At 49.2% G+C, this 26,836-nt stretch overlaps 1 protein-coding gene across 1 annotated transcript in view; it reads left to right on the top strand.

Annotated features, from left to right (window-relative positions):
- The window catches only part of UBE2O (ubiquitin conjugating enzyme E2 O), a 61,915-nt gene extending 35,121 nt beyond the window's left edge, over positions 1 to 26,794 (top strand). Inside the window, exons 3-18 of the mRNA XM_051797864.1 lie at positions 2,609 to 2,719; positions 3,369 to 3,466; positions 4,936 to 4,999; positions 6,720 to 6,863; positions 7,495 to 7,604; positions 8,336 to 8,486; positions 9,269 to 9,771; positions 12,474 to 12,628; positions 13,556 to 13,668; positions 14,755 to 14,880; positions 15,961 to 16,050; positions 18,326 to 18,983; positions 19,853 to 19,989; positions 20,477 to 20,680; positions 21,368 to 21,425; positions 22,918 to 26,794. Coding sequence (XP_051653824.1) covers positions 2,609 to 2,719; positions 3,369 to 3,466; positions 4,936 to 4,999; positions 6,720 to 6,863; positions 7,495 to 7,604; positions 8,336 to 8,486; positions 9,269 to 9,771; positions 12,474 to 12,628; positions 13,556 to 13,668; positions 14,755 to 14,880; positions 15,961 to 16,050; positions 18,326 to 18,983; positions 19,853 to 19,989; positions 20,477 to 20,680; positions 21,368 to 21,425; positions 22,918 to 23,678 — 3,483 coding nt within the window. The 3' untranslated portion in view covers positions 23,679 to 26,794. The remainder of the gene's footprint in view (positions 1 to 2,608; positions 2,720 to 3,368; positions 3,467 to 4,935; positions 5,000 to 6,719; positions 6,864 to 7,494; positions 7,605 to 8,335; positions 8,487 to 9,268; positions 9,772 to 12,473; positions 12,629 to 13,555; positions 13,669 to 14,754; positions 14,881 to 15,960; positions 16,051 to 18,325; positions 18,984 to 19,852; positions 19,990 to 20,476; positions 20,681 to 21,367; positions 21,426 to 22,917) is intronic.
- Positions 26,795 to 26,836: the final 42 nt, after the last annotated feature.

The following is a 26,836-nucleotide window of genomic DNA, read 5'->3' as shown; positions in this document are numbered from 1 at the left end:
AGCTCTCCTAATGCAGTTCAGTCACCTCCCTTTCCAGTTCTGCTCTCGGGGTTGATGGAAATTGGTTTTTGTAACAGAATTGTGAAATGTCATCTTGTTTCATTTGGCCCTTCCTTCGATGGGATCATCTAGTGAAAGGGTGGGTGTATTTGAGCAGGCTGGTGCAGAGCTGTGCCCCGGCTGTAGAGCAGAGGATGAGATGAGTTGGCAGTGTCTCTCTGGGACTGCATTGCTGAGCACTGCTATAATCCCAGAGTGATTCAGCAGAACCCCTCAGCCTGCAAATCTGCCTCCCCTGTCACAGGCTAAGGTTTCATGTGACAGTGAAATAAATAAACTCATAATAAAGGCAGATTCAGTGGTAGGTGAGGGAGGAGAGCTGTAACTCAACAGCCCTGTAGCTCCAGGGCCTGCTCATACATTGATCTCTGCTTTCTTAACCACAGACAGGGCTCTACCCCTGCTCAAGCATTTTACAACTGGAAGGAGAAGCAAGCTGAACTAAACCTGGTGCTGTTGCCCATGATTAATAACACCCAAGTGTGTTAGGTGGGAGGCCAACTTTAGGGTTGTACAGATGCCTTCTCCATGGGGAAACTCACTCAGAGAATGGGCAGGGGGTGTTGGTGTACATCAGTCCTGGTTTTATTGCTTGTTATTCTTTCACCATCCATAAAAGAGGGAGTTTAGGCTGAGAGAGATGATCCACAAGCAGCACAGGTGTTGGATTGTACCATGTCTCAGAGCTGCTGTCATGTTGGCTGCTGATAAAGGAAAAAATAATTCTGAAATGTGCAGTGTTAGGGCAAAAAATTTGTTTCTTGGGTTTTTTTTAGTTCTGATTACTAAGCAATCTAAAACACAGGGCCTGAACTGTAAAAGCACCAGCGGAGGGTGGACTGGGCATGCTTAATTCAGTTTAATCTGGAGGAAAGGCAGGGCAGGTGGCTGTGCTGGAGCCTGCAGAAGCTGTGGGTTTGTTGAGCATGTGCCACTCCTGAGCAGGCTTCACTCATCCTATAGCTCAAATCGTGCTGGCAGTAGTTGTTGTGAACCTGAGGTAGTCGTGGCCAACCCTTTTCAGGTGAAAGTTATGGTACAGCTCTGCAGGGCCCTTCCCTGGCAGCCTGTGGTGGCAGGAGGCTGCCTTAGGCTCAGCTATGGCCTGTCATTGTGGAGCTGTAGCTGAGAAAGGCTCCCTTTACTTCCCAACCTTTCTGGAAAGAAATGTGGAGCAGCTGGAGGGAATGAGCCCCTGCTGCTTTGGGGTCTGCCAGCCTGGCTCTCCCAGCCCTCCTGGCTGTGCTGGCACAGCTCTGGATGGGCTCTCTGTGGGGCAGTTCCCACTCTCCTCATCACTGCTGCCTCGGGAGCAGGGGCTGTGGAGCACAGGGCTGGTGTGGTGTGAGGAGAGGACTCACAGCAGGCAGGTGGAAAGCAAGGCAGCCAAAAGGGCTGAACAATCTGTCCAGGAATTATCCAGGACCATGGGGTATCTTTGCTCTACCAGTCCTCAAGATGAGACTGAATGAGTTGAGCACCAGCAAACTCCTGAAGTCCCACAAGGGCTGCCCAGGGCTCTGAGTGAAAGCCTTGAGTAAACATTTCATGTGCTACAAAGAGCAGCATGTTTATAAGCAGGCTGAGCAAACAAATCCACTTCTCACAGGGTATAAGCCCTTTGGGTGTTGTGCTCAAGTCCTGCTGGAGCAGAGACCTTGATGTTTGGGATAAGGACAGCTTCAGAAGTTGCTGATCTCAGGGCATTTGTCATGCTGGCCCTCAGTCAGCTTTTATAATGGACTTGTGGTCTTTAATAAATAAGAATATTGATTGTCCCAGCTGTCAGGAGGCCAGGGCAGCTGCTGTGTGTGAGTGTCTGGGTTAACAGCCCTTCCTTGCAGGCCCCCACCATATGTGGGCAATGTTCACATTCCCTGCTAAGCTATCCCCAGAAGGCTCCTGACAGCATGCATTATTTTCCTGGGGACAGAAAAGATTAAAACTTTTCTAAGTGAGGGAGATAATGACAGACCATCTCTTAATTGGGCCAACTGTAAATGATCTGTCTGGAAACCTTGAAATCTCACTAAAGGTGCCAGATTTATATTTTTTCAGTAGGACAGAAAATGATGACCGTTTATAACCTCCTGCAAAATTATGTGAGATAAAGTCACAGTAGCTTTCAAGAATTTTTTTTGTTCCTGATCTACCACTGCCTTTGCTGACTCAAGGATGGTCCTGTGGAGCTGCAGAGATCCACTCAGTTGAACAGACCAAGGAGCCAGGCAGATTTTAAAGGCAGTAAATACTCATCACCTGACATAGTGTGGTCTTATTTGACCAGATAGAGGAGTGCCTGTACTCCTGCTTTGACAGCCATTGCAGATTCTAACTGGGAATAAAACAGTACAGGTCTGTAATAGTGAACTCACTTTCAGAGCTGTCTCAGTGTCATGTGAAATGCCTCTGCAGAATAAGGTCTGAAGGGTAAAGAGGGAGTTTAGCCTTAAAATTTACTTGTCTCTGCATTTATGACTTGTACATGTACCTGTGTATGTAGGACCTCCCCTTGATGATAAACCCTTTTTCTCTTTTGTGTTTTTAGGACAGTCAATGTGGAACTGTAATTGATGTCAACATAGAGTGTGCTGTGAAGCTGGTAGGAACCAATTGCATCCTTTACCCTGTCAACAGCAAAGACCTGCAACATATCTGGGTGAGAACACAGCCAAAGTACATGTGGGAGCCAGATCTGGGTGATTTGGAGGGATGCTGCTGTACTTGAAGTCACTCTTGAAGGCAAAGCATCCATATTGTGCATCTGCAGTTTGGTTTTATTTTAAATTTGCTGCAGGCATCCTCCCTGGAAGAAGATGGTGCAGCATCTCCTCATGTCCCCATCTGTTCTGTGTTTCTGATCACATTGCTGAGACCAAATTGTGTTGAAGGGCTAGACTGGCATTAAATTGTGTGAGAACTCCTGTGCTGAGATGGGCTGGTGTGACAACCTGACTGGGGCACCCCATGGCAGTGGCCCAGAGCTGCTGAGCTGCTTAAACAGGCTATAAAAATGCTGAGATGCTGAGATGAGTCCAGCGTCTTTCTGTTAAGCTGGAACAGTCTCAAACATATCTGGTGATTTCCAGAGACCAGGTGGAATAGGATTTCATCATTCTTTTTCCTCTGAAATAAAGGTAATTTGGGAGTGAAGAGCAGGAGTGTCACAACCCTTCTGAATTCACAGCCTGTGGGAAGACAGTGGGATATGAGCTCCTCTGGGATGGAAAATTAGTCTCAGTGATAAAAATTAGCTCCAAGTACAAGGGTTGATATTTATAGGATTTTGTTTCCTGTTTTCATCCCAGCCTTTCATGTATGGTGACTACATAGCCTATGACTGCTGGCTGGGCAAAGTCTATGATTTGAAGAACCAGGTCATCCTCAAGCTGTCCAATGGAGCCAGGTACTTCTCTCATTTCTGTGGAAGACTGTCCCCCTGGCTTTCACAATCCTGATCTATTTTATGAGATCTAGAAGCAGCTTGGGCTTTATTCACATGCTGATAACTTGTCTGTTTGCATAATCATTGGATGCAGAGTAACAGAATACATCTTTCTCTGAAAACATTGAGATTTGTTGGTCACCCTCTATAAACGGTGTTCTCTGAGAGGTGACAGTTTTGTTCAATTCCAGCAGATCACTGCTCCAGAACTAAAGCACACTGGTCTTTAAACTGTGCTTCTCCTCTGCAGAAGTAACCATTTAAGATGAGTGGTTATTCCAGACCTTCTCTCAGTGGGAGAGCATAATTTCACTGAGATGCAGAGAGAATTCTTACCTTAAAAAAGAGTCTGTGAAAGTGTGGAAACTTGCAGGCTGGTGGTTTTCAATCAAAAATGAAAAACCAGCCCAACAGCTTTGATTTTTCTCTGTTATTTGCAACTGTATTAGGATTTTTTTCCAATGAAGACATAATCCAAATTCATATCTCTAGAGAGAGATTTAACCAGAGATGTTGAAAGAAATATCTCGTGAACTTATTTCTGCATAGCCAGCACAAGGATCCAAATTCTCCTCCTTGTGCATGTTGGACAGTTCCTTGTGTGCTAACCCTTAGGAATTCACTCTGTTGGTGAGGCCTGTTTTGTCCAACAAACTTTTTTATTGATTCAAGGGAAGGAAGGAACCAGTGGAGGGCCAAGAGGCATATGGGCCTGGCAGCTGGGGAATAGCCCATCTGTCTTGTAAATTGAGTGTTGACATTGATGTTTAAAAAACAGCAATCAAATCCACAGTCCTGCAGCCAGCTCTAAGAGAAGTGAGTAATGCAAGAGCTGTAGCAGATGATTGGTGGATGCATCTGTGAGTTTGATTGTTTTAGTGTTCAGTTAACACAGGCTGGAAGGCTCTTACGTGTGTGTTAAACTGGGAGTGAAAAATAGCCACGCTTCTCTCTCTGTAATGCCTGCAGTTATTGGTGCAGTTTAAAACCTTGCTTGGAATCTGTTACCAGCTCCTGCATAGCTGTGTAAAATGAGGTAACTGTTTGCAAAATCTCTTCCTAATGAATCCTTTGAAATCCCACCAGAACTCACTCTGGAAATGAAGCTATTACTGAAATAAGTATACCCAAATTGCCTTTAGGTTCCAGCGTGGTGTGACTAACAAATTTGCAGCAGACAGATCTTGCCAGCACCCTGCCTGTCATTAGTTTGGGGTTTTTTTTACATGCCAAATGGGACCTTTAGGTACCTTTAGTGCTTTTATAGTTTGTCTATAACCAGTTTTTGCTCTGGACCATAAAAGCTTAGTGATACACCACGTGGCTGTATGGGCAGACTTGCTCAGGCAGTGGCAGATCCTTGGGTGCTTTTTGCTTTTGAGGAGGATGGCTCTGGAAATGTGACTGTGTGTCTCTTGTCTGCTTTCCAGGTGTTCCATGAGCACAGAAGATGGAGCCAAGCTGTATGACGTCTGTCCTCACGTCAGTGACTCGGTGAGCTCCTGGCTCTCCTGAGAGTCTTCTTGATCAGCTTTGTCTTCTAAACTTTTTGTGCAGGAGGGAGGGAGGAGGCAAAATTCATAGGCATTTATTAATCCTAAGAATTAAACAGCTCAAAAAAGCTTCACTTGAAGTTCACTTGAAGTAAGAGTAACAGGATATAGTTTAAAGGTAATATTAGTAATGAACAGGTTTTGAAGGGGTATTACAATTAATATATCCAGCTGCTTTCTTTGTAAACAACTTGTATAACATGCTGTCAGATTGTTGGTGTCAAGGCAGTTCACTCACTGCTTGTTCTATCAGCACATACTTCAAAAGACTCTTACTCCATTTACTGCTTTCGAAACTGTTCTTCTGGAAAAAGGCATTTTGTTTAACAGGTGTGTTCCCAGGTCACATAAAATACTGTCTGTTGTAGTCCCTGGCATTCTCTGAATGGAGACCTGCCACCATACTGGCATTTTCCAAATCACATGGCAGGGAAGGTTTTGCTGGCTTTTGGGTAAAATACACTTTGCTATGTGATGGGATCTAACCTCTCTCACCTTCTAAGGCTGATGACAGCTAACTTGTTCTTCCAAAGGACATCAGTAGGGCCTGGCTGTGTTGGGAGCAGCAGTGGGAGTTGACAGAGGATGGTGTATAATTCTTAGGAACTAACAGTGCAGTCAGCTCTTATCCTTCCCAACCTTCAAAGCAAAGATCCCTTTGATCTAAAACTGCACTTCTGCTAAAATTTGATACCTGTTTCTTGAACAGTAAATGGAATATCAGTTCAATAGGATGTGCTGTTGTGGTTTTCTTGTTCTGTACAGAAAAGGAGTGGTCTGTCACTCGATATTCTCCGGTACCTTCATCTCTGCTACTTTGAGTTGTGCAGTATGTCTTCTGCTTGCTAAATAGATGTTGTGGCAACATTCAGCTTCTGGTTACCCAATTTTGAGATGGCTTGTTTCGAGTCAGGCTGCCTTTAAAATGTACATAGTCCTCTGGGGACTTGTGGTTTGGTTTGAAACGTGGGTTGTCTCCAGTGTTACTCTTCATCCCGTGCTCAGAATTGCTTTGTGTTAGATACTTCCCTGACTTAGATCTTGTCACACTGCTCTTATCCTTTCTGACAAATTACAAGACTTGATGCAGTTTTGTGCTCAGTATTTTATCTACCATAAACTGCTCTGTCCGCCCCCACACTCTGAATCTGAATAGCAGTAGGAAGGAGCTCTAGAAAAGCAATTGTTGTGTTTACTGTCCTGTTTTGTTTTCAAAGAACTTGTCATATTAACTAATCCACCTAAGACAAGAATAATACTTACACACTTAATTTCACAAGCAGAGGAGTGAAGGCAAACATCCTCTGGCTCTGAAAGCTGTAGGTGCTTGAATTAGAGCATGGAAAAGAGATGGATGTCCTTGCCCAGGACTCAACCTACCTTGGCTACCTTATTACTGAGAACCTTTGTGTGGAAATATGCATCTTTTGTTCCTTGCAAGTACCTTTGCTTCTCCCCCAGGAAGTCATAGTCCCATTTGGATGTGTGACAGAGTGAGTTGCTATAGGAACTGCTGGGCTGACTTCAGGAGAGAACGAGCTTTAGGAGATGGGCATCTTGCAGACTTTACCTTTATGATTAATCTTACTGATCACAAAGGAGAGAAATGCTGGAATCTTGAGTCCTTTATGTTGTTTTTTCCTCCTCCCTTTCCCCCACAGGGTCTCTTCTTTGATGATTCATATGGCTTTTATCCTGGGCAAGTCCTCATCGGGCCTTCCAAAGTCTTCTCCAGCGTGCAGTGGCTCTCGGGTGTGAAGCCTGTTCTGAGCACAAAGAGCAAGTTCAGAGTGGTGGTGGAAGAGGTAAGGACTGACAGCCTGACACATGTCCACCTTCTGCACAGCATGGTCCTGGCTGGCTGTTTGGAGCAGAGTCAGCTTGCCATGGTAACCTCCCAGGAACAAGTGCACTGTGTCTGTGGTGTCCTGAGGTGACAAATTTCTCATTGTGGACTGACAAGACTTCTGAGTGTGGTTTGGCTTTTCCTACCAAGGGTCCCTGTAAGGTGACAGTATGCCAGTGCACTTGGAGACCAGTACTGCTGATCATTAGGGTAGTAGAGGCACATCTTCTATTGAAACTTAGTGCTGCATGTCCAAAAAGGGAGAAATATTGCTGACTCTCTGCTGAAAGAGGGAGCAGCTCCAAGTCCATTAGCATGTCTCTTTGTGACATTGGACTGCTGATTTGTATGTACTGTAGCTTCTTTCCCAAGCCTTTTCTTGGAGCTAAAAGCTGTAGAAGCTCTCGTGTGGCCAACAGTCATGCTATGGGAGCACTGTAGTGGTCCTGGATGTGGTGAAACTGCACTTGGCCATCTTAAATGATGAAAGCAGGTTTGCAGCTTTCCTGTGTGTAAGCATTCAGATCTGAGACACTGGTCTAGGAAGGCCTCTGTAATATGAAATTGCCATTTCTGTCTTTGCACTGTAGGTACAGGTGGTAGAGCTAAAGGTCACTTGGATCACTAAAAGCTTCTGTCCTGGAGGTACTGACAGTGTGAGCCCTCCTCCTTCCATAATCACCCAGGATAAGCTGTCCAGGTGAGATTCCCTTGAAAACCCCTTTCCACTCCCAGCACCCAGGACCTGCACAGACTAAGGGTGATATACCTACCAACTGATTAGACACAATGCTGCTGTTTCCAGAGCTTCAAAACTGAGAGAATAACTTCCAAATTAGTTTAGCAGACACTTTGAGTTACTAGCACAAGGGTTGGTGTCCTACCAATCCCCTCCAAGTACTCTCCAGCTGAGAAGTGCATAGAGGAAAGTGGTGTCTGTCCTTTCTCTCCTACCTGGAGCAGACTGCATCTCCTAACCCAGGGTTTCAGGTGTGGAGCTCAGGTGTGGAGCTCTGGCCACGCTGGTGCTGAGGCAGCAACTAGTGCCCTCTGCAGGCTGCAGCTGCCAGAATAAGATCAAAAGAAAGGTCAGATGAGCAGTAGCACAGTGCAGTGGGTCCTGCCTGGAGCTCATGTGCTGGAGGAGAGCAACTCTCAAATGACAGCAAAAAAACCCCAAATGTCTCTTGGCAGCTCTCTCTGGGATGGGGAGCTGGAGGGAGGGGAGTGACTAGTGTCCCACCCAGTCCCTGGTGAGATTCCCACTCCTGCTTTAGAATTGTGTGTCTGGAAATGATTTGGTGTGGTGTTCTGCCACCCCAGAAGAAGTGCTGTCAGCCTGAGGTCACACCAGCCTTGTGAAGGCCCTGATCACTGCTGGCTTCTGTTCTGTTTTGCTCTGTGTTCATGGCTATCCTTCTGTTTTGACAGGGTAAAGCGTCTGGGGTGCTTTGACCATGCCCAAAGGCAGCTTGGGGAAAGGTGCCTCTATGTGTTCCCAGACAAAGTGGAACCTGCAAAAATCACCTGTGAATGCCCTGAGAGGAACTGTGTGCTGGGTGAAGGATCAGTTGCCAAAAAGGTGAGTTGAGGGGTGGAGGGGAGGCGTTGACTTCTCTGAGCATTTCTGGTCACTGTGGCTTTTAAAGCAGAGATCTTCCTGGTAGTCATGTGGTCTGAAATGTGACTCCTGAAATGGTTGTAAAGAGTAATGGCCTGTTGTTGCCAGCAGAGAAGTCACCTTGTAGAGCAGTCTGACTGCACTGGGTGAAGCATGCAGCTAACACAGTGAGGGAACATGAACAGGACCTTGTGCACAGAGGTGTCACCTTGAAGGGGTCAAGGTGTGCTCTGACAGCCTGGACTTAAAAACATATTCTTTTCATTTAGCATGACCTCAGGTTTCTCATGGAGCTGAACTGTTCAGTTAAATCCTTGCTACAGTGAGACAAGAAAGTTGTCTTTGCTTGCTAGGCCAAGTGAGTCATGCTATGGTTTGTACGTGCTGGCTGCAGAGCCACGGTGTTCTAGAATAACAGGATATCACCAGTGTGGATGGTGACCTCCCTGCATAGCTGTGTCTGTTACACAGATTAACTTATGCATCCTCTTGTGACCTTCCATAACAAAACAGTTCAAAACATGCTTAAAATAACCTTAAGGAGCAAAGCTCCCTTTCCTTGGACTAGTGAGTGCTACTGCAGAGCAGAGCAGTGGAGATGCTGGTTTGCAGAGTACTGTGGTGCAGGTGAAATGTGCAGAGGCCCATGGGTGCTGCTGTGCACAAAGCTGAGTATTCCCCAGGCTGGCTGGCAGTTTGCTGAGTGTCCAGGCACAGCTCTGACCCACATCTGCTTTCTCCAGGTGAGGCGGCTGCTGAAGAAGCAGATAGTGAAGATCATGTCTTGCTCCCCGGAGTCTCAGGGCACGACTGAAGCCCCTGACAAAGAATCTGCTGCAGCTGCTGACCAAAAATCAGAAGAGCTTAAGCCTGAATCAAAATGTGAGCTGGATGACTCTTCCAACAATGCACCGAGTCCTGGGGAGGGAAAGGAGGAGCAGCCTGAAGAAACAGGGAAGGAGAAAGGGGGAGCAGCAGCACGACAGCAGCAGCCTCCCTTTCTGCTGAAGGATGAAGGACTGTCCGACTACCGGCTGCAGTCCATGGAGCAGGATGCTGACGATGAGGCCGCCGATGACACTGACGACACGAGCTCTGTCACCTCCTCTGCGAGTTCCACCGCCTCGTCCCAGAGCGGCAGCGGCACTTGCCGCAAGAAAAGCATCCCCCTTTCCATCAAAAACTTGAAGAGGAAGCACAAGAAGAAGAAGACCAAGGTTTCACGAGAGTTTAAGCCAGGAGACAGGTGAGTTGGGTTTCCAAACGCGCGTATAATTGCCAGAATCTCCCTTATCAGAGTTCTCAGATGTAAAACACCACCTCGTGGAGGTGGAGGATGAGTTAGGACAGCACTTGGTAGTAACCACCAGCAATTATCTTGTGATGACTGTGCAGTGGCCTGTGTGGAATCAGCTTGGGCTCAGTCCAGCTCCTGATGAAACGGGGGCCACGTGACATGACACTGATGCTATTCTACTTCAGCTGTGCCTCAGGGCATCGACAGCATATCTGTGCTGGGCAAGAGGTGAATAAAGATCATACAGCTTAAACATGACACTAATTGGTTACCTTATTGGCGGCTTCTGCAGAGAGACTGAGGATAGACTGTGCTAGGAATGGACAGCTTATCCTAGAGAGCTGTCTCCAGAGCAGCACGGAGGTCTGGGCTGGCTGAGGGGTGTGCTGTGGTGGTCTCTGTTATCCTTACCTCCTCTGCACTGAGATCTGCAGCTTTTGCCAGCAGTATACTTTTAAATATTAGCTGTTTTTTTAGTGAACTAAGTGCACTTACTCCTCGAGAGCCTTGGAGGAATTTCAGTAGCTTGCAGGAGGGAGCATTGCATATATATGCCCATTTCTGGATAAAGCTGGATCTCAGCAGCTTTTGCCTTTTACCTAACTTGAGAATGTTTGAAGTGTTTTCATGAGATGCAAAGACATCTGACAACTGGCCTGCCTGTCTGCTGCTTCCCTGGGCTACTTAGTTGTGTACAGATCCTGCATCAGAAATGAGCTGGTGCAAGAGAACATGTGAGAATTCTCCCAGGAAAGTGACTTTGAGTATTGAAGGGATCCAGTAGTTTGAGAATGCCATGAACTTCACTGACGTTTTGTGCAGGTATTTTAGCTTTCCCTATATGTAAGGAGAGCTGTTCCTTGAGTCCTTGTGGGTTTTGGAGAAATTAGGTGTGAAGGTTGCAAAGCTCAGCAGAGCAGTATTCCAGTGAAATTAAAAAATTGGAGTGTGTGACAGAGTTCCTGGGAAAGGATTCTTGGTTCACTTTTCATATCTCACTCCCCCACAGAGTGTCTCTGTTTTACTGAAGGTTTTGCTAAGGAGAGCTTAGCTAGAGAACCTGGTGGGTCTCTGCACCGTTCAGGCGGTGGGGAGAAATCCCTATGGCACCACCAAGAGATTCCTGTGCTGGATCTGGGCAGCTCCCTACAAGGAAATGCAGAGATGACCATGTCACAGAGAAAGAAACAGAAGCTTTTTCAACACAGTGAGCCTCCAGCTGACACTTTCAAGGGCATATGTGGCAGCTGGTCACAGCTCAGTGTGAGGGGTCGTTGCTGTTTGAATATTCTGATGAGGCTGGTGAGGCCATCGGGGATGTGCTGCCAGGCACTGCTGAGAAATGCAGGGTGGATGGGCTGCCTGCAGTTAGTCACCAGATCTGATGTGTCAGCTCCTGGAGCTCTGACTGCAGGGGCCAGCTCAGCATGTGGCTTTGCCATCATTGAGTGACCTGCTGCAGTTCTCCGGGCAGCACACGGACCACTGGGTATCTTTTAGTGAGGACATACAGGGATTTTTATTAATGTCAAACCGTGATTTTTTTGTGCTACAGACAGGACTGTGTCATTTCCTTGCTTAGCCTGTCTTTCCACTCCCATTCTCAGCTGCAATGTCCCCCAAGGAACCATGTTGTTGGCATATCACCCACCACACTTGGCCTGTTACAGACCCTTCTCTGATAATTTCTGCTACTGAGTGCTGGCCCTACTAGAAACTTCATATTTCCACTTAAAAATATTTCTCTGACATTCATGAAAGCAGAGCTGGGAGCAAACAGCTGTGTGCCTATTGTGTTGTCTTTACGGTTTGACTTGAAACCAACATAAACCCAGCACTTGTGTTATTCTGGAAGGCCTGGCCAACAAAATAAAGGGGAGATTTAAAGTCAGCATGGGATTTGGTTTGTTCTGTGCTGTAGGAGAGATGAAAATAGCAGAGGGCTCATGAGAAGAGTCTGTCCAGCTAGGCTGCAGCTCTGTCCCTCCTGCCCCAAGCACTTTGCCTCCTCAAGAATCCCTGTGAAGCCCCACAGCAGAAAACCAGCATGTGGTCCATTGTGGCATGTTTGGGTTTAATTTCTGAGATGCAGAGACATATGTATGTGTTTGAACAGCTGGGAAGGACACTTTTCTCTTTTTAAACAAAATCCTTCTGCTTTACCCATATTCAATGTGTTGCCTATTTTCTTTTTGTTTTGTTTGTTCTCTCTGGAAGGGCTGTGGTGCTTTATCTTTCCAGTCCCATGCTCTTCTAGTTTCAAAGACTCCTCAGAGCTGCCAGGCTGGAAGGTGCTCCAGTGGAGAAGATCTTAACTCTCAAAGTATTCGAATGTTCTGTTGTGCCTCTGCCAGGGCTAGAAAGTGAGTGCTGGTAGATATTAATTAGCTCCATAAGGAACAAAAGAGAGCTCAGCATCAGCTCCCTGGAGAGTCAGTCCTCCTTCAGTATAGACTTGCAGCAGTGTAACATCTGCAGGGGTTGAGAACCCATCAAAACAAAGCCTGCTGTGTAGCTGCTTCCACGGGGCCTAGATGGGTTTTCCTGACTTGCTGACCCGTGTACCTTTGCGTTGCTGAGATCCATCTTGGTTCCTGATGTTGGCAGCATCACGTTCCCTTTGGTAACTCGCTGCCTCTCTGTGTTCCCAGGGTTGCTGTGGAAGTGGTGACCACGATGACTTCAGCTGACGTGATGTGGCAGGACGGCACCGTGGAGACAAACATCCGCTCCAACGAGCTCATCCCGGTCCATCATCTGGACAACAACGAGTTCTGCCCCGGCGATTTCGTGGTGGACAAAAGAGGTATTGGGTGTCCAAACAATGCTCCCGGGGAACAAATGTGCTTTTAATTGCAAAGTATTGTTCAGTCTGGATCCCCTCGTGTACAGTCACTCTTTTTAAGTAGCTGTTAGTGCTCACTTGAGGTGGGCACCTACCAGGGGTGGCAGTGATTCAGCTGCCTTAACATGAATGGCAGCAGAGAGCCTTTATTTACATACCAAAGTTGAACTGTGACAATAGGCAAGATGTGGAAAGAATAAATGCCAAGGAGCCAAGCTAGGATTTTCAGTATTTCTGCAGAGCAGGGGTGGCCCAGCTTCTCCTTGAAAGTGCCAATAGCTCTGAGCTCTCTCACAGAATGAGGGGAGAAATGAACAGCTCACCTCAGGCTGCTTTCTCTGTGTGGCTGGTTTATCATGACTCTCCCATTTTTTTCATGAGGAGTTTTGGGATCCAGAGGCATCTTCTTGAATCCCTTCTCTTCACCAAACAAATTGTTGATGCTAGTGAAGGTTACAGGTTCAAGGAGACTTGGAACTTTTGGATGAAATACTGGTGACACATATTCTGGCTCTCAACTCCTTTTCTAGTGGGGGTAGACCCTCAACAGTGGGGGAGTAGAAGATACTGTCAGGTTGGGGAGCAGAAAAGCTGGCTTAGCAAAAACAGAGGCTGTTTTTCGTGGCCATTTCCCGTGAGTAATACTCTGACTGGTCTTCTGGGTTGGACGTAGTCTGAGGAAACTGAAGTTACCCATCAGCTCCAGCTCTACCGATCTAGTTTGGCAACAATTTTGACTGTGTGGGAAGAACTGTTTTTCCTCATGCCATTCACAAATGGAAGGCATCAGCCATGAGAGCCTGGGAGCTGACAGCCTCAGTCACTGAGCAAAGCCTGTGCTCCTTTGCCTGATTTGTCTGTTTTCTTCTCCACCCTTGTGACCCAAAGGTCAGAGCTCCCAGGACCCCGGGTTATATGGAGTGGTGCAGTCTGGGGACCATATCGGCCGTACCTGTGTGGTGAAGTGGTTCAAGCTGAAATCCAGTGGAGATGATGTGGAGGTGAGTGCCTGCTGGAACCAACTAAGAGAAAAGCAGCCACAAAAAAGCACAAGCTTCACAGATAAACACAGATAAGTGTGGGAATCAGTTCTGTACTGGAGTGTGTCCTTGAGGATGGGAACAGCAATGTGCTTTTGGGACTGAGAGGCTTAGCTAGAGTGATGTCACTTCATATTCATAGATGTCTGCAAGGCAGTGAAGAGCAAGCAGAGTTTACATCCAGTGGTAACCATCAGGCTCTGGTATGGATGAAGATTTTTTTTTTTTCCTGAAGCTTTCACGGGCAGTTGATTTCTTGAGTTCACTCTAAGAATTTTTCCTCCCCATGTCCTTGCTAGTTCACTGAAAGAGGATTAATCTATTGCAAGTTGTCATGCTTGCTTCTGCCAAGTGCCATTGCCCATAGTCAGCCTAATGCCTTTTTCTTGGGGTTTGTAGGAACACTATTTTCCAGAGTCTTGACAGACTTAAGCCTAGCTGGAGATGAGAGGGGGACTTGAACAAAACTGGTGTTCTGCTTTCTGCCTTAGGCTAGGACCTTATTGTCATAGCTGAGCAGGGCCCTTCACATCCAGAAGCAGAACATCAGTCTGACCTGGGGTTGTGCTCCTCTTTACCCATTTCTCATTATTTGTGAGCTTGTAGCTCTCTTCCTCCAGGAGAAATCAAAGGAAAGATGTTTCCCATTAAGTGACAAGTTTTTTGTCATATACTTCCTGTTGCCTTGGACCGTTTCAAAGTAAACTCTGACCCTTTGGGCCCCAGCGAACTGCTTTGAGAAATCTGGGTGTTTGGAAGGGAATAAAACACTGTGCTTGCATGTCTCATCCTCATGGTGATGTGGAACCTGAAGTAAAGGTGAGGTGAGCAGATGAGACAGAATATCTGCTTCCTTTCATTGTTGTGCCTTGACTGACGTGCTACAGGGATGAGGTGACAGGAAGGGACAGGAGCAGCTCCTTGCAGGCTGTTGGAGCAGCTGAAAATGGACAAAATATAACACAAAGTACTTTGAAGTGCTGAAGGTGTGCTGTGGGGGTCAGTGCAGCATCCTGGGGCTGACACATCGTTCTGTCTCCGGTGCAGCTGATCGGGGAGGAGGAGGATGTGAGCGTGTATGACATTGCTGATCATCCGGACTTTCGCTTCCGCACGACTGACATCGTGATCCGGATCGGCAATTCGGACGGAGCCGCGGCCAAGGAAGATGAGGTGGGTCCTGGGCACAGTTAGCTGACCACATTGTCACCAAGTATTGGTGGAGACACTTAAAAGAGTCAGTAGGAGGGCTTTAGACCCCACAGGGGCATCCTAAACTCCCTAGCTTGCTAATTTCGTATCAGTGTCCCCTGCTGTCATGAGTAACACATCAGATCTCTGTCTGGTGGAGATGTGACCTTGAAATCCTTTGACCTTGATGACAGTCTGCAGCAGAGCAAGAGTGAAGTTGAGACAAGAACTGAACATAAGCCTGAGGGCTTTTAATCAAACTCTTGCTTAGGATTTCAGAGTAACTTGTAATAAAAGGATATTCTGTGGGCTCCTGAGCAATAGTGAAGGTGGATTTGTCATGAAACCAGTTTCACTTGGCAACAGAAGACTGGAGTTCTGGGTTTCACCTGAGTTATGTACATGTTAATTTTGTTGAGCTGAGCGATCTCCTGGGGAGTAAGAGGGAACAGTTTATATTGTAGAGGATACACCCTTTGCTAGGAAACACCCTTACTGTGGAGGGAGACCTCCAGCTTTTGAGCCTGCTGCCCTAAAAAAGGGTTAAAAGGTATAGTGCAGCCCTTACTGCAGTTCTAGTTTCAGCAGCGTGAAACAACATCCCAGCCTGCTCAGCTGACCTAAATAACCTGCTGCCAGGGCAAGGTGCTCCTTACTGTGCACACCCTGAGCAGCTGCAACTTGTCTGTTCATGCCTGTGCTCTGTGGGGAGCCCCCGGTGCTGGGGAGGGGGGAGCTGAGGGCACCCCACTAGAGGGCACCCCCATTCCATGAAATTCCTGTCCCTTGCTGGCACAGCCCCAGCCCTGCTGCCTGCAGAAAGGCCGCTGGTCCTGATCACAGATCAGGATCTCCTGCCAGACCAGCCCTGCTGGTGCCCTGCTCCTTGAGGGGAGCTTTCCCCATCTCCGTGGCAGTGTTGTGTGGTTTCTATGTGTAGGATGCAAGTGTTACTTTAAGTGGCTCTCCAGCTAGGGAGTGTGTGTTGGTCAAAACCTTCCTGCTTGTGCATGAAGTGCCTGGGAAAGAAAAGGGACTGACAAACCACTCTTGTCTCCACAGCCTTCTGTTGGACAGGTGGCTCGTGTGGATGTCAGCAGTAAGGTGGAAGTGGTGTGGGCAGATAACTCCAAGACTATCATTCTGCCTCAGGTGAGGTCCTGTTCCAGCTCACAATATCCCTGTAATTTTTAGCTGAGTGACGACTCTTGGATTTAAATCCTGGATGATTCCTGGGTAAGGGAATCTTGCTCTATTGATTGCTGCGTTCCCATACGGCAGGGCAGCTTCCCAGTTCTGTTAGCACAGGAAAATCCATCTGCTGTCAGGAGGTCTGGGCAACTAATTGGTCATCACTGCTCTTCTATTTAGAGAATAGGAAAGCCTGGGCTTTGCCTTCACACATGCACTGCATACTCACAGCTCTGCCCACAGCCCTGTCCTTAGCCTCCAGCACCTGCTGCTCTGCAGAGCTCAGGGATCATCCGTTCTAACTGGAGCCCGGGTTGGTGCATTGCCCAACCAAGGCACTGCTGAAAGACTGTTGCATGTTCTGTCTTGCTTGTGAAATGGCACCATAGTGGGTTTTTTTGGCTAAAGAAGCTCCTCCAGGGGCTGGGCTAGAGCCACAAGTTGTCACCTTAGCTAACCTAGGGATCAGACCCGAATCCTATCCCAGGGCAGGGAGGGAAAAGGGTTGAGTGCAAGCCTAAAAATACAGATACAACCACACTGCTAATCCACTGCACCCCCGTGGTTTCTGCATTGCTCTGAGTTTTTTGTTGTACTGTGCTCACTATTCCCCATACAGTTTCATCCCTTGTCTTGTCTCCTTGTTTCCTTGGATTAAGGCAGACAGCCTAAAGATAGGAGCCGACCTGTATCTGTAGGGTCCCATCTCCATCACTGTGGCAGTGACACCACTACCTCTGCTGCAGAGATGCCTTCTGCGAGTACAAAGCACTTGATCAAGATTTCTTTTTAAACCCAGCAGCTCTGCATTAATTACAGTAGAATAGTCAATGCCCGCACTATGGCAGTGGACTGGAGCCATACAAAGCAGGCTGCTGTCTCCCTTCCCCCTGTTGTCACATGTGCTTGGATCACAGGCACAATCAGAGGTCTGATGTGTGCTCCACAAAGGGCTGTTCTCACACTGCGGTGCCGGGGCTCTGCAGCAGCTCCTGCTGTGTCACGCCAGTCCCTTCGATTCTGCTCGTCTGCGTAATTATGGGAGTCGGGGAAATGTCAGGAGCAGGAATTATCAGTTGGTAAAACCGTGATTTATCAATGCCTGACCATGTGCCCAGAGACAAGCTGTCTGGGTGCTTTTTCTCAGCTCTAAAAATAAAGATGGCATAACTGGCTAATTAACTTTCCAATTCAGATTTGGATTAGCTTTGAGGGCAGTGAGTTTTGATGGCTTTTCCTGCCTGCAGTCACTTGTGTTGAACCCAACTAACCTCTACTGGCTGCCTGTCTCTGACTGGCACAGGACTGGCTCAACAGTGCTGGTTCAGTTGAAGGCTTTGACAAGATGACTGAGTGTCCATGTGCTTTAGCCTCTGGGGTCATATCTTGCCACATTAAGAGGATTTTTGGGCTGTCACTCAAGTGTTAAAAGTGTGTGGATAAAATGCTCCCATCTTGTAACTCCAAACACAACCCTGTAAAGGTGCTCTTGCTCCCCTGGTTCTGTGTTGGTGCTCTTACCTGAAAACCTCTGCAGCAGGACCTTCTGAGAGACGTAGCATGTGCAAAAGCAGGTTGTAGAAGGTGAGGCTGGATGGAGTGGGGATGGGTTCAGCTTTCAGTAGTGAAGGGGAAGAGAACATTTTATGTAAGAGCTTATTCAGCAGCTTGGGTGAGGCTTCATTGTCCCAGCTGAATTTTAAGCAGTAGCCACATATAACAGCTAAAGCAGCGTAGCAAGGCTCTGACAGCAAGTAGTGTGTGCCACAGAAAAGGAAAGTTGGTATGGGAATGCATTCCTAGTTCCAGCATTGTCTCTGTGGAAGGATGGAGTGGCAGCCAAACTAGGGCTCTGTGCCAACACAGTTCCTGGTGCAAAAGCAGGACCAGAAATACTAACTCCTTATATGATACCAAATACCTTATGAACTAGCTCTGTGTTCAGAAACCCTGGGGCATCCAGATAGTTTTTTGGCACCTGTCTGTTGTCCCTGACTGGATCCCAGACACTAGGATGGCTACAGCCCACTGAAAACCTGCCCTAGTAACCCCCCAATACTTTGAACAGTGGGGCTGTGTGGTTTCATAATCTGTGCAAGTCAGCCCTTTATAATTGGAAGGGTTTGAAACAGCCCAGCCAATCCCAGATGGAAGCTCCTTTTTCATGGCTTGCTTTTAAAAACAACTAAAACTCTGTGCCTCACCCTTAGTCTCACGTAACTCTGCTCTCCTTTAGCACTTGTACAACATCGAATCAGAAATTGAGGAGTCGGACTACGATTCTGTGGACGGCAGCACCAGCGGGGCATCCTCGGAGTGGGAGGATGAAAGTGACAGCTGGGAGACAGACAATGGCCTCATGGATGATGACCACCCGAAAATTGAGGACTTTGAGCCTGAGGAGCCAGCAGCAGAGGAGGTGAAAAAAGTAGAGGAGCAAGTCCAGGGAGCTGTGGCTATGGCAGTTGCAGATCTTGCTACAGAGAAAGGTGGCAAGGACGGAACCCCGAAGAGCTTCCGGGAGCTAAAGGAGGCCATCAAGATCTTGGAAAGCCTGAAAAATATGACTGTGGAGCAGCTGCTGACTGGCTCTCCCACCTCCCCAACTGTGGAGCTGGAAAAACCCACTCGGGAGAAGAAGTTCTTGGATGATATTAAAAAGCTGCAGGAAAATCTCAAGAAGACCTTGGATAATGTGGCTATTGCTGAGGAGGAAAAGATGGAAGCCATGGTGGAGACAGAGAAGAAGGAAGAAAAAGCAGAGGCACAGACACCAGTGAGGTCAGAGTGGCCCAGTGAGACACCAGTGCTCTGCCAGCAGAGTGGAGGCAAGCCTGGAGTCACCTTCACCAGTGCCAAGGGAGAAGTGTTCTCTGTGTTGGAGTATGCTCCAGGTGAGTGTGGGATGCTCTGTCCTTCGTTGCTGTCCTGCAGTGTTTTTCTCCAAAACCTTTGCTTCAAGGCCTTTTGGACTGTGTATTTTCTTCTTCCTGGTTGTTTCCACAGCTCATTAACCAGGGATGAGAAATTACCACAACTTCTGTAGCACAGTGTGCTCTGGGACCCAAACCTGGCTTTTAGTGTCCCTAGGTGTCTGTCTCTTGTGTCATGGTGTCTCTAGGCTCTGTTGCACCTCCTCAAGCCTCAGAAGTGTGCTTCCCTCTTTTCCACACTGGTAACTAATGTAGGAGGGCTGCAGAGACTTCCTTGAAAGTTGCAGGGTTTGTTCAGGCTTTTTTTGGTTGAGTTGGCTGAGAAGCAGAGCAGGGACAGCTGGTGTTCTTGGGCTGGATGTCCTTGGTGGGTGAGTGGTGCCAATGTTAATGGCCAGAAATAACAAATAGCATCTGGTTGTGTGGAACATTGGTGACAGCAGAGCCCAAGGTGCTCATGGTACAGCCAGACCAGACTTGAGAGAGAAAGGTGGACAAACTGTTCTGAACCTGCAGGTGTGTATAAAGGAAAAAGGAGAGCTGTGCTTCGGTTTGGCAGAGAAAAAGCCATCTCTTTGTGGGGTTATCCTGGCTGTGGGCATAGGGACAGCATTGTGTTAGGACTCTGAGAACAGGAGATGCAGGTTGTGGCTGCTGTACCGTGTGGGAAACATCAAATAATCTCTCCTGCCTCCTGGCTCAGCACCAAAGCAAGTTAACTCCTCTCTTCCTCACGATGCATATTACACATGATCAGATCTATCTTCACAAAGAACCTGTGGCAGTTTCCAAAGGCAGGCTGTAATCCTGTTCTCTTCCTTGCCCCACAGATTCCCATGCCTTCAAGAAAATGGAGTTCCAGCCCCCAGAAGCAAAGAAGTTCTTCAGCACCGTGCGGAAGGAGATGGCTCTCCTGGCCACCTCCCTGCCCGATGGCATCATGGTTAAAACCTTCGAGGATCGAATGGCAAGTGCCTGCTCTCAAATGCCTCTGTGTTAGTGCTGGGCTCATCATCCGGATCACTTTCTTTGGAATTCCCTGCTTAGCCTTAATCCAGTGCATTAGAGCTGCAGGAATGTGTGCAGCATGTGAAACAGGGCTGTAATTACCCAAAACGGCTGCTTTTGCATTCCCCGAGTCAGGGTGGCCAAACAAGGAGCTCCTGGTTGCAGGGAGCCGGTTCCGGGTGCTGAGCAGGAAGACAGGCAGGCAGCCAGCAAGGGGCTGGTGTCAGCAGTGAGCAGCTTGGGGATTTTGGCCATCCCTGAAGCCCTGCTGCAGATCCAAAGGCTTGAGTGCAGTTTCTAGGGGGAAGGTGCCCCGAGATGTGTTGCTTGAGCTGACTCTTATGAGGGCTGAGTTAATCACATCCCTTCTCTCCCTGTGCATAAATACAGCCCTTGCAAGGTAAGAGGATGTTTCCCGGTGTCTGACCTGCTGCCTCTCCCCACAGGATCTCTTCTCAGCACTTATCAAAGGGCCCACACGCACGCCCTATGAAGATGGACTCTTTCTCTTTGACATCCAGCTCCCCAACATTTACCCTGCGGTCCCACCTCTCTTCCGCTACCTCTCCCAGTGCAGTGGGAGACTGAATCCCAACCTGTATGACAATGGCAAAGTGTGTGTCAGCCTCCTGGGGACGTGGATAGGCAAGGTAATGCTGTCATCCACCTGTCTTTGGGAAGCAGGGATTGTGCTGAGCTGCTTTTGGAACAAGTTGCTTCCTACCAGACCTGGGTGACTTCTGGTCTCGGGTGATGCTTGAGCTGGGGGTGGTTTTGGGCCCTGTTTTAGGTGCCTGGAGCAGGTAACGTATAGTTTGGCTTTTTCTGGATCTGTATTTGGCTTGTCTGTTCTTCCTCAATGAGAAGCCTGTGGTCAGAAGCCATAGCAGAGGTGCCAACACCAGCATGGGGTATATTCTGTTGCTTAGGTCCCTGTCTCCCACACTGTAGACAAATCCTGTAGCATGGTACAAAGTCCAGCTGAAAACTTGGAATAAACAGGGAGCCAGGGACATTATGTGTTATGAGCAGGTAGATGGACAAGGCAGCTGGGGAGGGGTTGGAGCTGATGCCTGGTGTGTAGGGTTACACTGTTCCAGGCAGACCTGGCCTGATGGGGTGTGGTGCTGGTAAAAAAAAATAACGGAGAGATAGGTTGTTGAGATGGGACACCAGTACATCACGTGCTTGTGGAGTCAGTTCCTTGTTCCTGCTGTGAGCCACAGGCTGTCAGCAACAGGAATGCAGAGGAACTGGGGCCTCACTTCATCTGACCATTGTCACAGGGCAAACTGCTGGTGCTTCAGCCCTTTAACACATTTGTGTGTGCATTTCAGGGGACAGAAAGGTGGACCAGTAAATCCAGTCTCCTTCAAGTACTCATCTCCATCCAAGGTAAATGCTCCTGCTGAGCCTGTGGGACAGGAAGAGGTGGTGGGAGGAGGGGATGTTGGCTGTGGGGGGCACACAGTTGGGATCTGCCACCCCAGTCAGATTAGTGCTGCCTTCTGCTCTCACCTTGGTGGACAAAGCAGTGTCCTTATCTCTCCACTTGAGCGGTGGAAGCAGGTGCCAGCTTTTCTCATGCCCAGAGTTTTGGCTGCGTCCCAGGGCTCTGACACAATGCCTTCCCTTCTTCTCACTGCAGCAGCCAAGCACAGAGCTGGTCTGCTTGTTGCTCTGAGCTGACAAAGGTGAACCACTGTGTCCTCAGCCAGTTACCAAAGTTAGTTGAAGTTGCTAAACTGGGCCTCGTTTGCAGGACTTTTTTTTTTATCCCCACTGAGTCACCCACCCATCCTACATGGGGCATGTTTTGTACATGATGCTGGTGTTTATGCTCCTTCCAAAGCAGAGAATAATCAGGGGTGTGCCTAGACGAGCCCCAGGGCTTCCTGCCATGGGCCTTTGCTCTGCCCTATCCATTTTGAGAGCAGACAGACTAAATCACAGAGCTTCCTCACGGACAACTTTCTGTTCAAGGGAGCCCTGTGATGTGAAACCTTTGACACAGAGCAAGGGTTTCTGCCTCGAGTCAGCAGGCAACTCCTGCTCCCTGAACCCCCACAGTCCACCTGTATCCTCCTGTGGGGGAAGCACACCACAAGAAAAGCCTTTTCTCATTTACAAAGCCAAGGATCCAAATTTAGAAAATTAAATACTAAATGTTTTACTGGAGCAACTTGGTGCTAGAGAAAGACCTGCTCTCCTGCTGCCTGGGCTTTGGGAGACTTATGATCTCACCTCCTCCAGCTCTAATGCAGTTTGTGGCAGGCTGCCAGCAGCCTGGCAGCACCGGTGCTGTTGCTACATACGTGTAATTTCATTAGACCAGAAACAAGCAAGAGAAATCTTGGTATGGGTGACTTGTCACAGTATTCTCTGTCTCAGAACTCCACTGTCTGAAGGGACTGTGCTGGACAGGGCAGGACCTGGCCAGCTCAAAGCCTGTTACTGAAGATTGGCCTTGGTTCTGATTAAGAGGAGGAGGAAAAAAAAGCTTTGGGTGTGTTTGTGGTTTTTTTTAAAGGAGGGGAGTGGGAAGGAAGGAAAAGGAACTGTGAAACCTCTCCCCTGCTGCCCTTTTGACCTCTGCTGTTGTGTGCCCTCTGCATCATGCTGGTGGAGGACTGTTCTTGCCAGCCAAGGATCTTGGATGCCACTCCCTGTGGTGTCCGAGGTCCCCACCACATCACATGATGCTCCTCTTGCGACACCAGTCCTTTGCATCCTGCAGGTTCTAGTTGTTCAGCCTGGCCTCTGCTGCCTGCTTGACCCTCGCTCTCTGCTGCCTTGGCAGCAGTCGTGGCCCAGCAGCGCCTGCCTGGGATGGCGATTCCCAGTGGTGTTCCTCCCTTAACGCCTCGGTGTCCCTTTGTCCCGGCAGGTCTCATCCTGGTGAACGAGCCCTACTACAACGAGGCGGGCTTTGACAGCGACCGGGGGCTGCAGGAGGGCTACGAGAACAGCCGCTGCTACAACGAGATGACGCTGATCCGGGTGGTGCAGTCCATGATGCAGCTGCTGCGCCGGCCCGTGGAGGTCTTTGAGCACGAGATCCGGGAGCACTTCCGCTGCCACGGCTGGCGCCTGGTGTCCCGTATCGAGTCCTGGCTGGAGACGAACGAGCTGGTGGAGCGCAGCCACGAACAGGCCAACGGGGCGTATTCTGCCTCCCCCCTCCCCGCCGGTGCCGCCCTGGCCGAGAGCCCCGGAGACGCTGCGGGGTCGCTGGCGGGGTACGGCAGCAGCTCGGAGCAGGGGGCGGCCGCCGAACTGTCCGACTCGGCGCTCGATGGGAAGGAGGAGCTGGACGAGTTGGAGTTCACGACCCCGACGCCCAACGCCGGTGACCTCCAACAGTACTCAGACTCGGAGAGCACAGGCCAAGCCAGGGGGGACCTGGCCAGAGACCGAACGGACGAGGGGAAGGCTGCCCCGGACTCTGCCGCGCAGCCCAGCGTGAAACCAAAGAAACGGAGAAAGAGCTACAGGAGTTTCCTGCCGGAGAAGAGCGGTTACCCTGATATTGGGTTCCCCCTCTTCCCTTTGTCCAAGGGGTTCATTAAAAGCATCCGCGGTGTCTTGCAGCAGTACCGGGCTGCCTTAGCAGGGGCCAACATCCCAGAGTGGACAGAGGACAAATAAACCATCAGGATAGGGACAGGCAGGTGCAGGGGAGAAGGGAAAGCAGCAGAAAGTAAATTGGCAAATGCTGTTACCAATCAACTGGCTTCTCCTTCCAGCTTTTCTTCCTCAGCTTGGTTTGTTCCAAAGAAGGTGGTAGGCCTGATTGCTCCTCTGAGGAAAGGTTTGTCTAAGCATGAATAACTCTTTGCCCCCAGCCCCTTTTCCTTCCCCCTGTCCCATGTACGTGCTCTTCTTGCAAGTTTGACCCTGCAATGGTAAGATTTGAGACCTGCACAGAAGCAGTCTTGCAGCCACGTTCCCTCTGCACTTTCATCTTGGGGCACCTTTCCACACAAGGACTCTTCCCACCCAGTGCTACACCCAGCAGTTTTTTCTGGTGGGGTTCCAGCCAGAAGAAGGGATTGCTGTAGTTTCTGGAAATGAAGGGCAATGCCCTCCCAGTCTTTCATTTTTCTCGGCGTTCCCATGGGTTCTATGAAGTCTACCCCAGCTTATCTGTACTTAGACATTGGATTGTGTTGCATTGGCGTTGTCTACACCATACAGAGTTGCTCTAGTCTTAGTTGTTCACTGATAGCTACAAGGTTCTTCCAGTTGGGATTGGTAGGCAGGGCCAGAGCTCTGCACTGGCTCTCATGCTGCCCTGGTAGTGCTGCGGGGTTTCCATCCAGTTCTGCAACTTCCAGTCGTTCTCCTGGAAGCAAGTCTAGCCATCCCCACTTCTTTTTCTCCAGAGTAAGGCAAACTTCCCTTTTCCCCACCATGCATGCCTGTCTTCTAGAAATACATGGGATTCAGGGTTCTGCCCTCGTTTCTTGCTTAGGTATCCACATCTTTTGTTCCCAGCCATCCCGGCTGTCACACAGCACTACACCCACCCTGGATCCCAGCCTCATCCGGGCAGGCAGCAGCAAATGATCCTTTTGTAGGTCTGGCAGGAGTCTGGATGGACCTGGCATGGCTGCTGCTCCCTCATCCAGCTGTGCAGGGGTGTTCCGGAGCGGTTTGAGCCAAGGGAAGGAGCAGCCGTGTCGTGGTGAGGCCCTGTTGCAGCAGCAGCAGTTTGTGGCGGTTCCTGTGCTGTTACATCAGACACTGGTGTGGGCTGTTATCAGCTCCTTCCCTCGCCAGCTGTTTCCTGGGGTGGGTCAGCTCTGCTCAGCAGTGTTGTGGGCACAGCACCTCCTGTCCCTAATCCCAACCACAGCACTGCTGGAAGCTCTGGGAAACAGCTGGTGAGGGCAGGCAGTGCCTCAGCAGCCTGAGCTGGTGACCATGAGCACTTTTTGAAGCAGTGACTTGCCAGAGTCCCATGGTCAAGACACCTTCACGAGGCCTCTGGTCCTGTCTGCAGACACTTACCTTTGCTTCTAGAGCTGAGAGGTCACACTCCAACACTACTGCCTTTGCCCAGTGTTCAGGCATTGGAGAGGCACCCATTTAGCATCCATGTGGAGCACAGTCTGTCAGGGAGAGTCCATTGGTCCTTCCAGCTGCACAGGGAGACAGTGGTGCCAGGCTTCCTGGGGACCAGTCGGGCTGAGCAGATGGCTCTGCCAGAAGTAAGGATGGGAGCCAAAGCTCTCCTTTGCTCTTGCTCAGTATGGCTGTGGCCTCCTCCCCTCACCCCAGGCCAGGGTCTGGCCTCAGTTAGAAACAAGGAACAGCAGGAGAATGCCACATGCTGGCATGGTGCTTTCTGCTCCCTCAAACACCAAGGGCTGCACCCACCAGCCCCAATCCCCCCCCCCCAACTCCCTGCTCTTTCCAGCTGCCCCCCGATGCTCCAGGGGTGGCTGCACAAAGCCCTTCCAGTGTCCCCATCCACACTGCTGGGATTTTGGAAGGCACAGGCTGCTCCCGGTGCTCTGGAGGACACAGGGCTTGGCTGTGAGTGCAGACCTGGGCTGAGCTCTCTCCAGGTCCCGTCTGTGGGTGGATTGCCTGTGCAGCGGCTCTGGCCCTGCTCTGGCACTGGGAGCTCTCCCTGCCTGGCAGGTGGGAGGTCTGGCAGACCCAGCTTTGGGGTGCAGAGGTGCTGAGAGCCCTGGGCAGGGCAGTGTGAGCTGCAGCCACGGCCACGTTCTGCAATGAATGGATCCCTTTGAGCAGAGCACGGGAGCGTCTCCAGAGTGTCGGGGCCGAGGGGTGAGGCTGCTGCTCCAGGGCAGGGGAAGGGCAGGCAGAGAGGCTGGTTCCACAAATGATTAAACCTCTTCCAGGCAAAACCACGGTTGGTGATCCACAGACACTACCTCCTCTGTCCCCAGTGCCGGGCTGTGGCTGCCTGAGCCCCCACCGGACAGGGAGGGAGGGAGAAACCCTCTGGGGGTGAAGGAGCTGTAGGGTTCCACTGTGCCCCCCCTTTACTCTCTGCACCTCTCATCTCACAGGGCAGGGGCTGGGCAGGCAGCATGTCCTCCCCCTCGCCCGAAAAGTCTCTGATCCTTGTCAAGAGCTTTTGCACAGGCTGCTGGGGCTCCCTCCGAGGAGGTGTGTGAGGCCTTCTGGACTGGGATGCTGCTCCCCCCGGCATCGCTCGCTCTCTGCAGCTGTCCCAAACCCAAGCGTGCACAGAGGTTTACAAATTTTCTAAAGCTTTTGATAATGTGAAGCTCCTGGGTGATGAGGTTGGTGGTGAGCACACTGCAGCTATGTAATTTTTTTGTGTATGTATGTAATATTTAAGGGTAACAAAATTTAAAAGGCTAAAACCTTAAAAAAAAAAATTTAAAAACACACAAAAAAAGCCAAAGCATGATGCATATTGTTAGCCTTAAAACTGGCTACACGACTGTGTGATGTACAAATGAGAGCAGCCTGTAACTGTTTTAAGTGCTGGGGTTGGGGAAGAAGCATTACAAAATCAGTTTGTAGCCTTGATTCTGTACAGTATTTAATGAATTAAAAAAAACCCAGACCTGACTATTGAGGCCATGCTTAGAGGTGTGTCGTTCACGTGCAGATGTGGATGCTTGGTTGCTTACGATATATGTATAAAGTGCTGTGTGACCATTAAAACTTTTTTTACCTGCAGATTTTTTTTGTTTGGCTAACCAAGGTGTAATAAAGGAGGGAAGATGACTTGCCATTAAATTTTGCCTCTGTGAGTAGTTCTGACTGCTGTCTCTTTCTTTCCCTTCCCACCCCCTGCC

The sequence above is a fragment of the Manacus candei genome, unplaced genomic scaffold (genome assembly GCF_025592945.1).
Source record: "Manacus candei isolate 608988 ecotype Guabito, Panama unplaced genomic scaffold, ASM2559294v1 h1tg000047l, whole genome shotgun sequence".
NCBI lineage: Eukaryota > Metazoa > Chordata > Aves > Passeriformes > Pipridae > Manacus > Manacus candei.
Note: the sequence above shows the minus strand (reverse complement) of the source record. Positions and strands in the feature narration are given on the sequence as shown.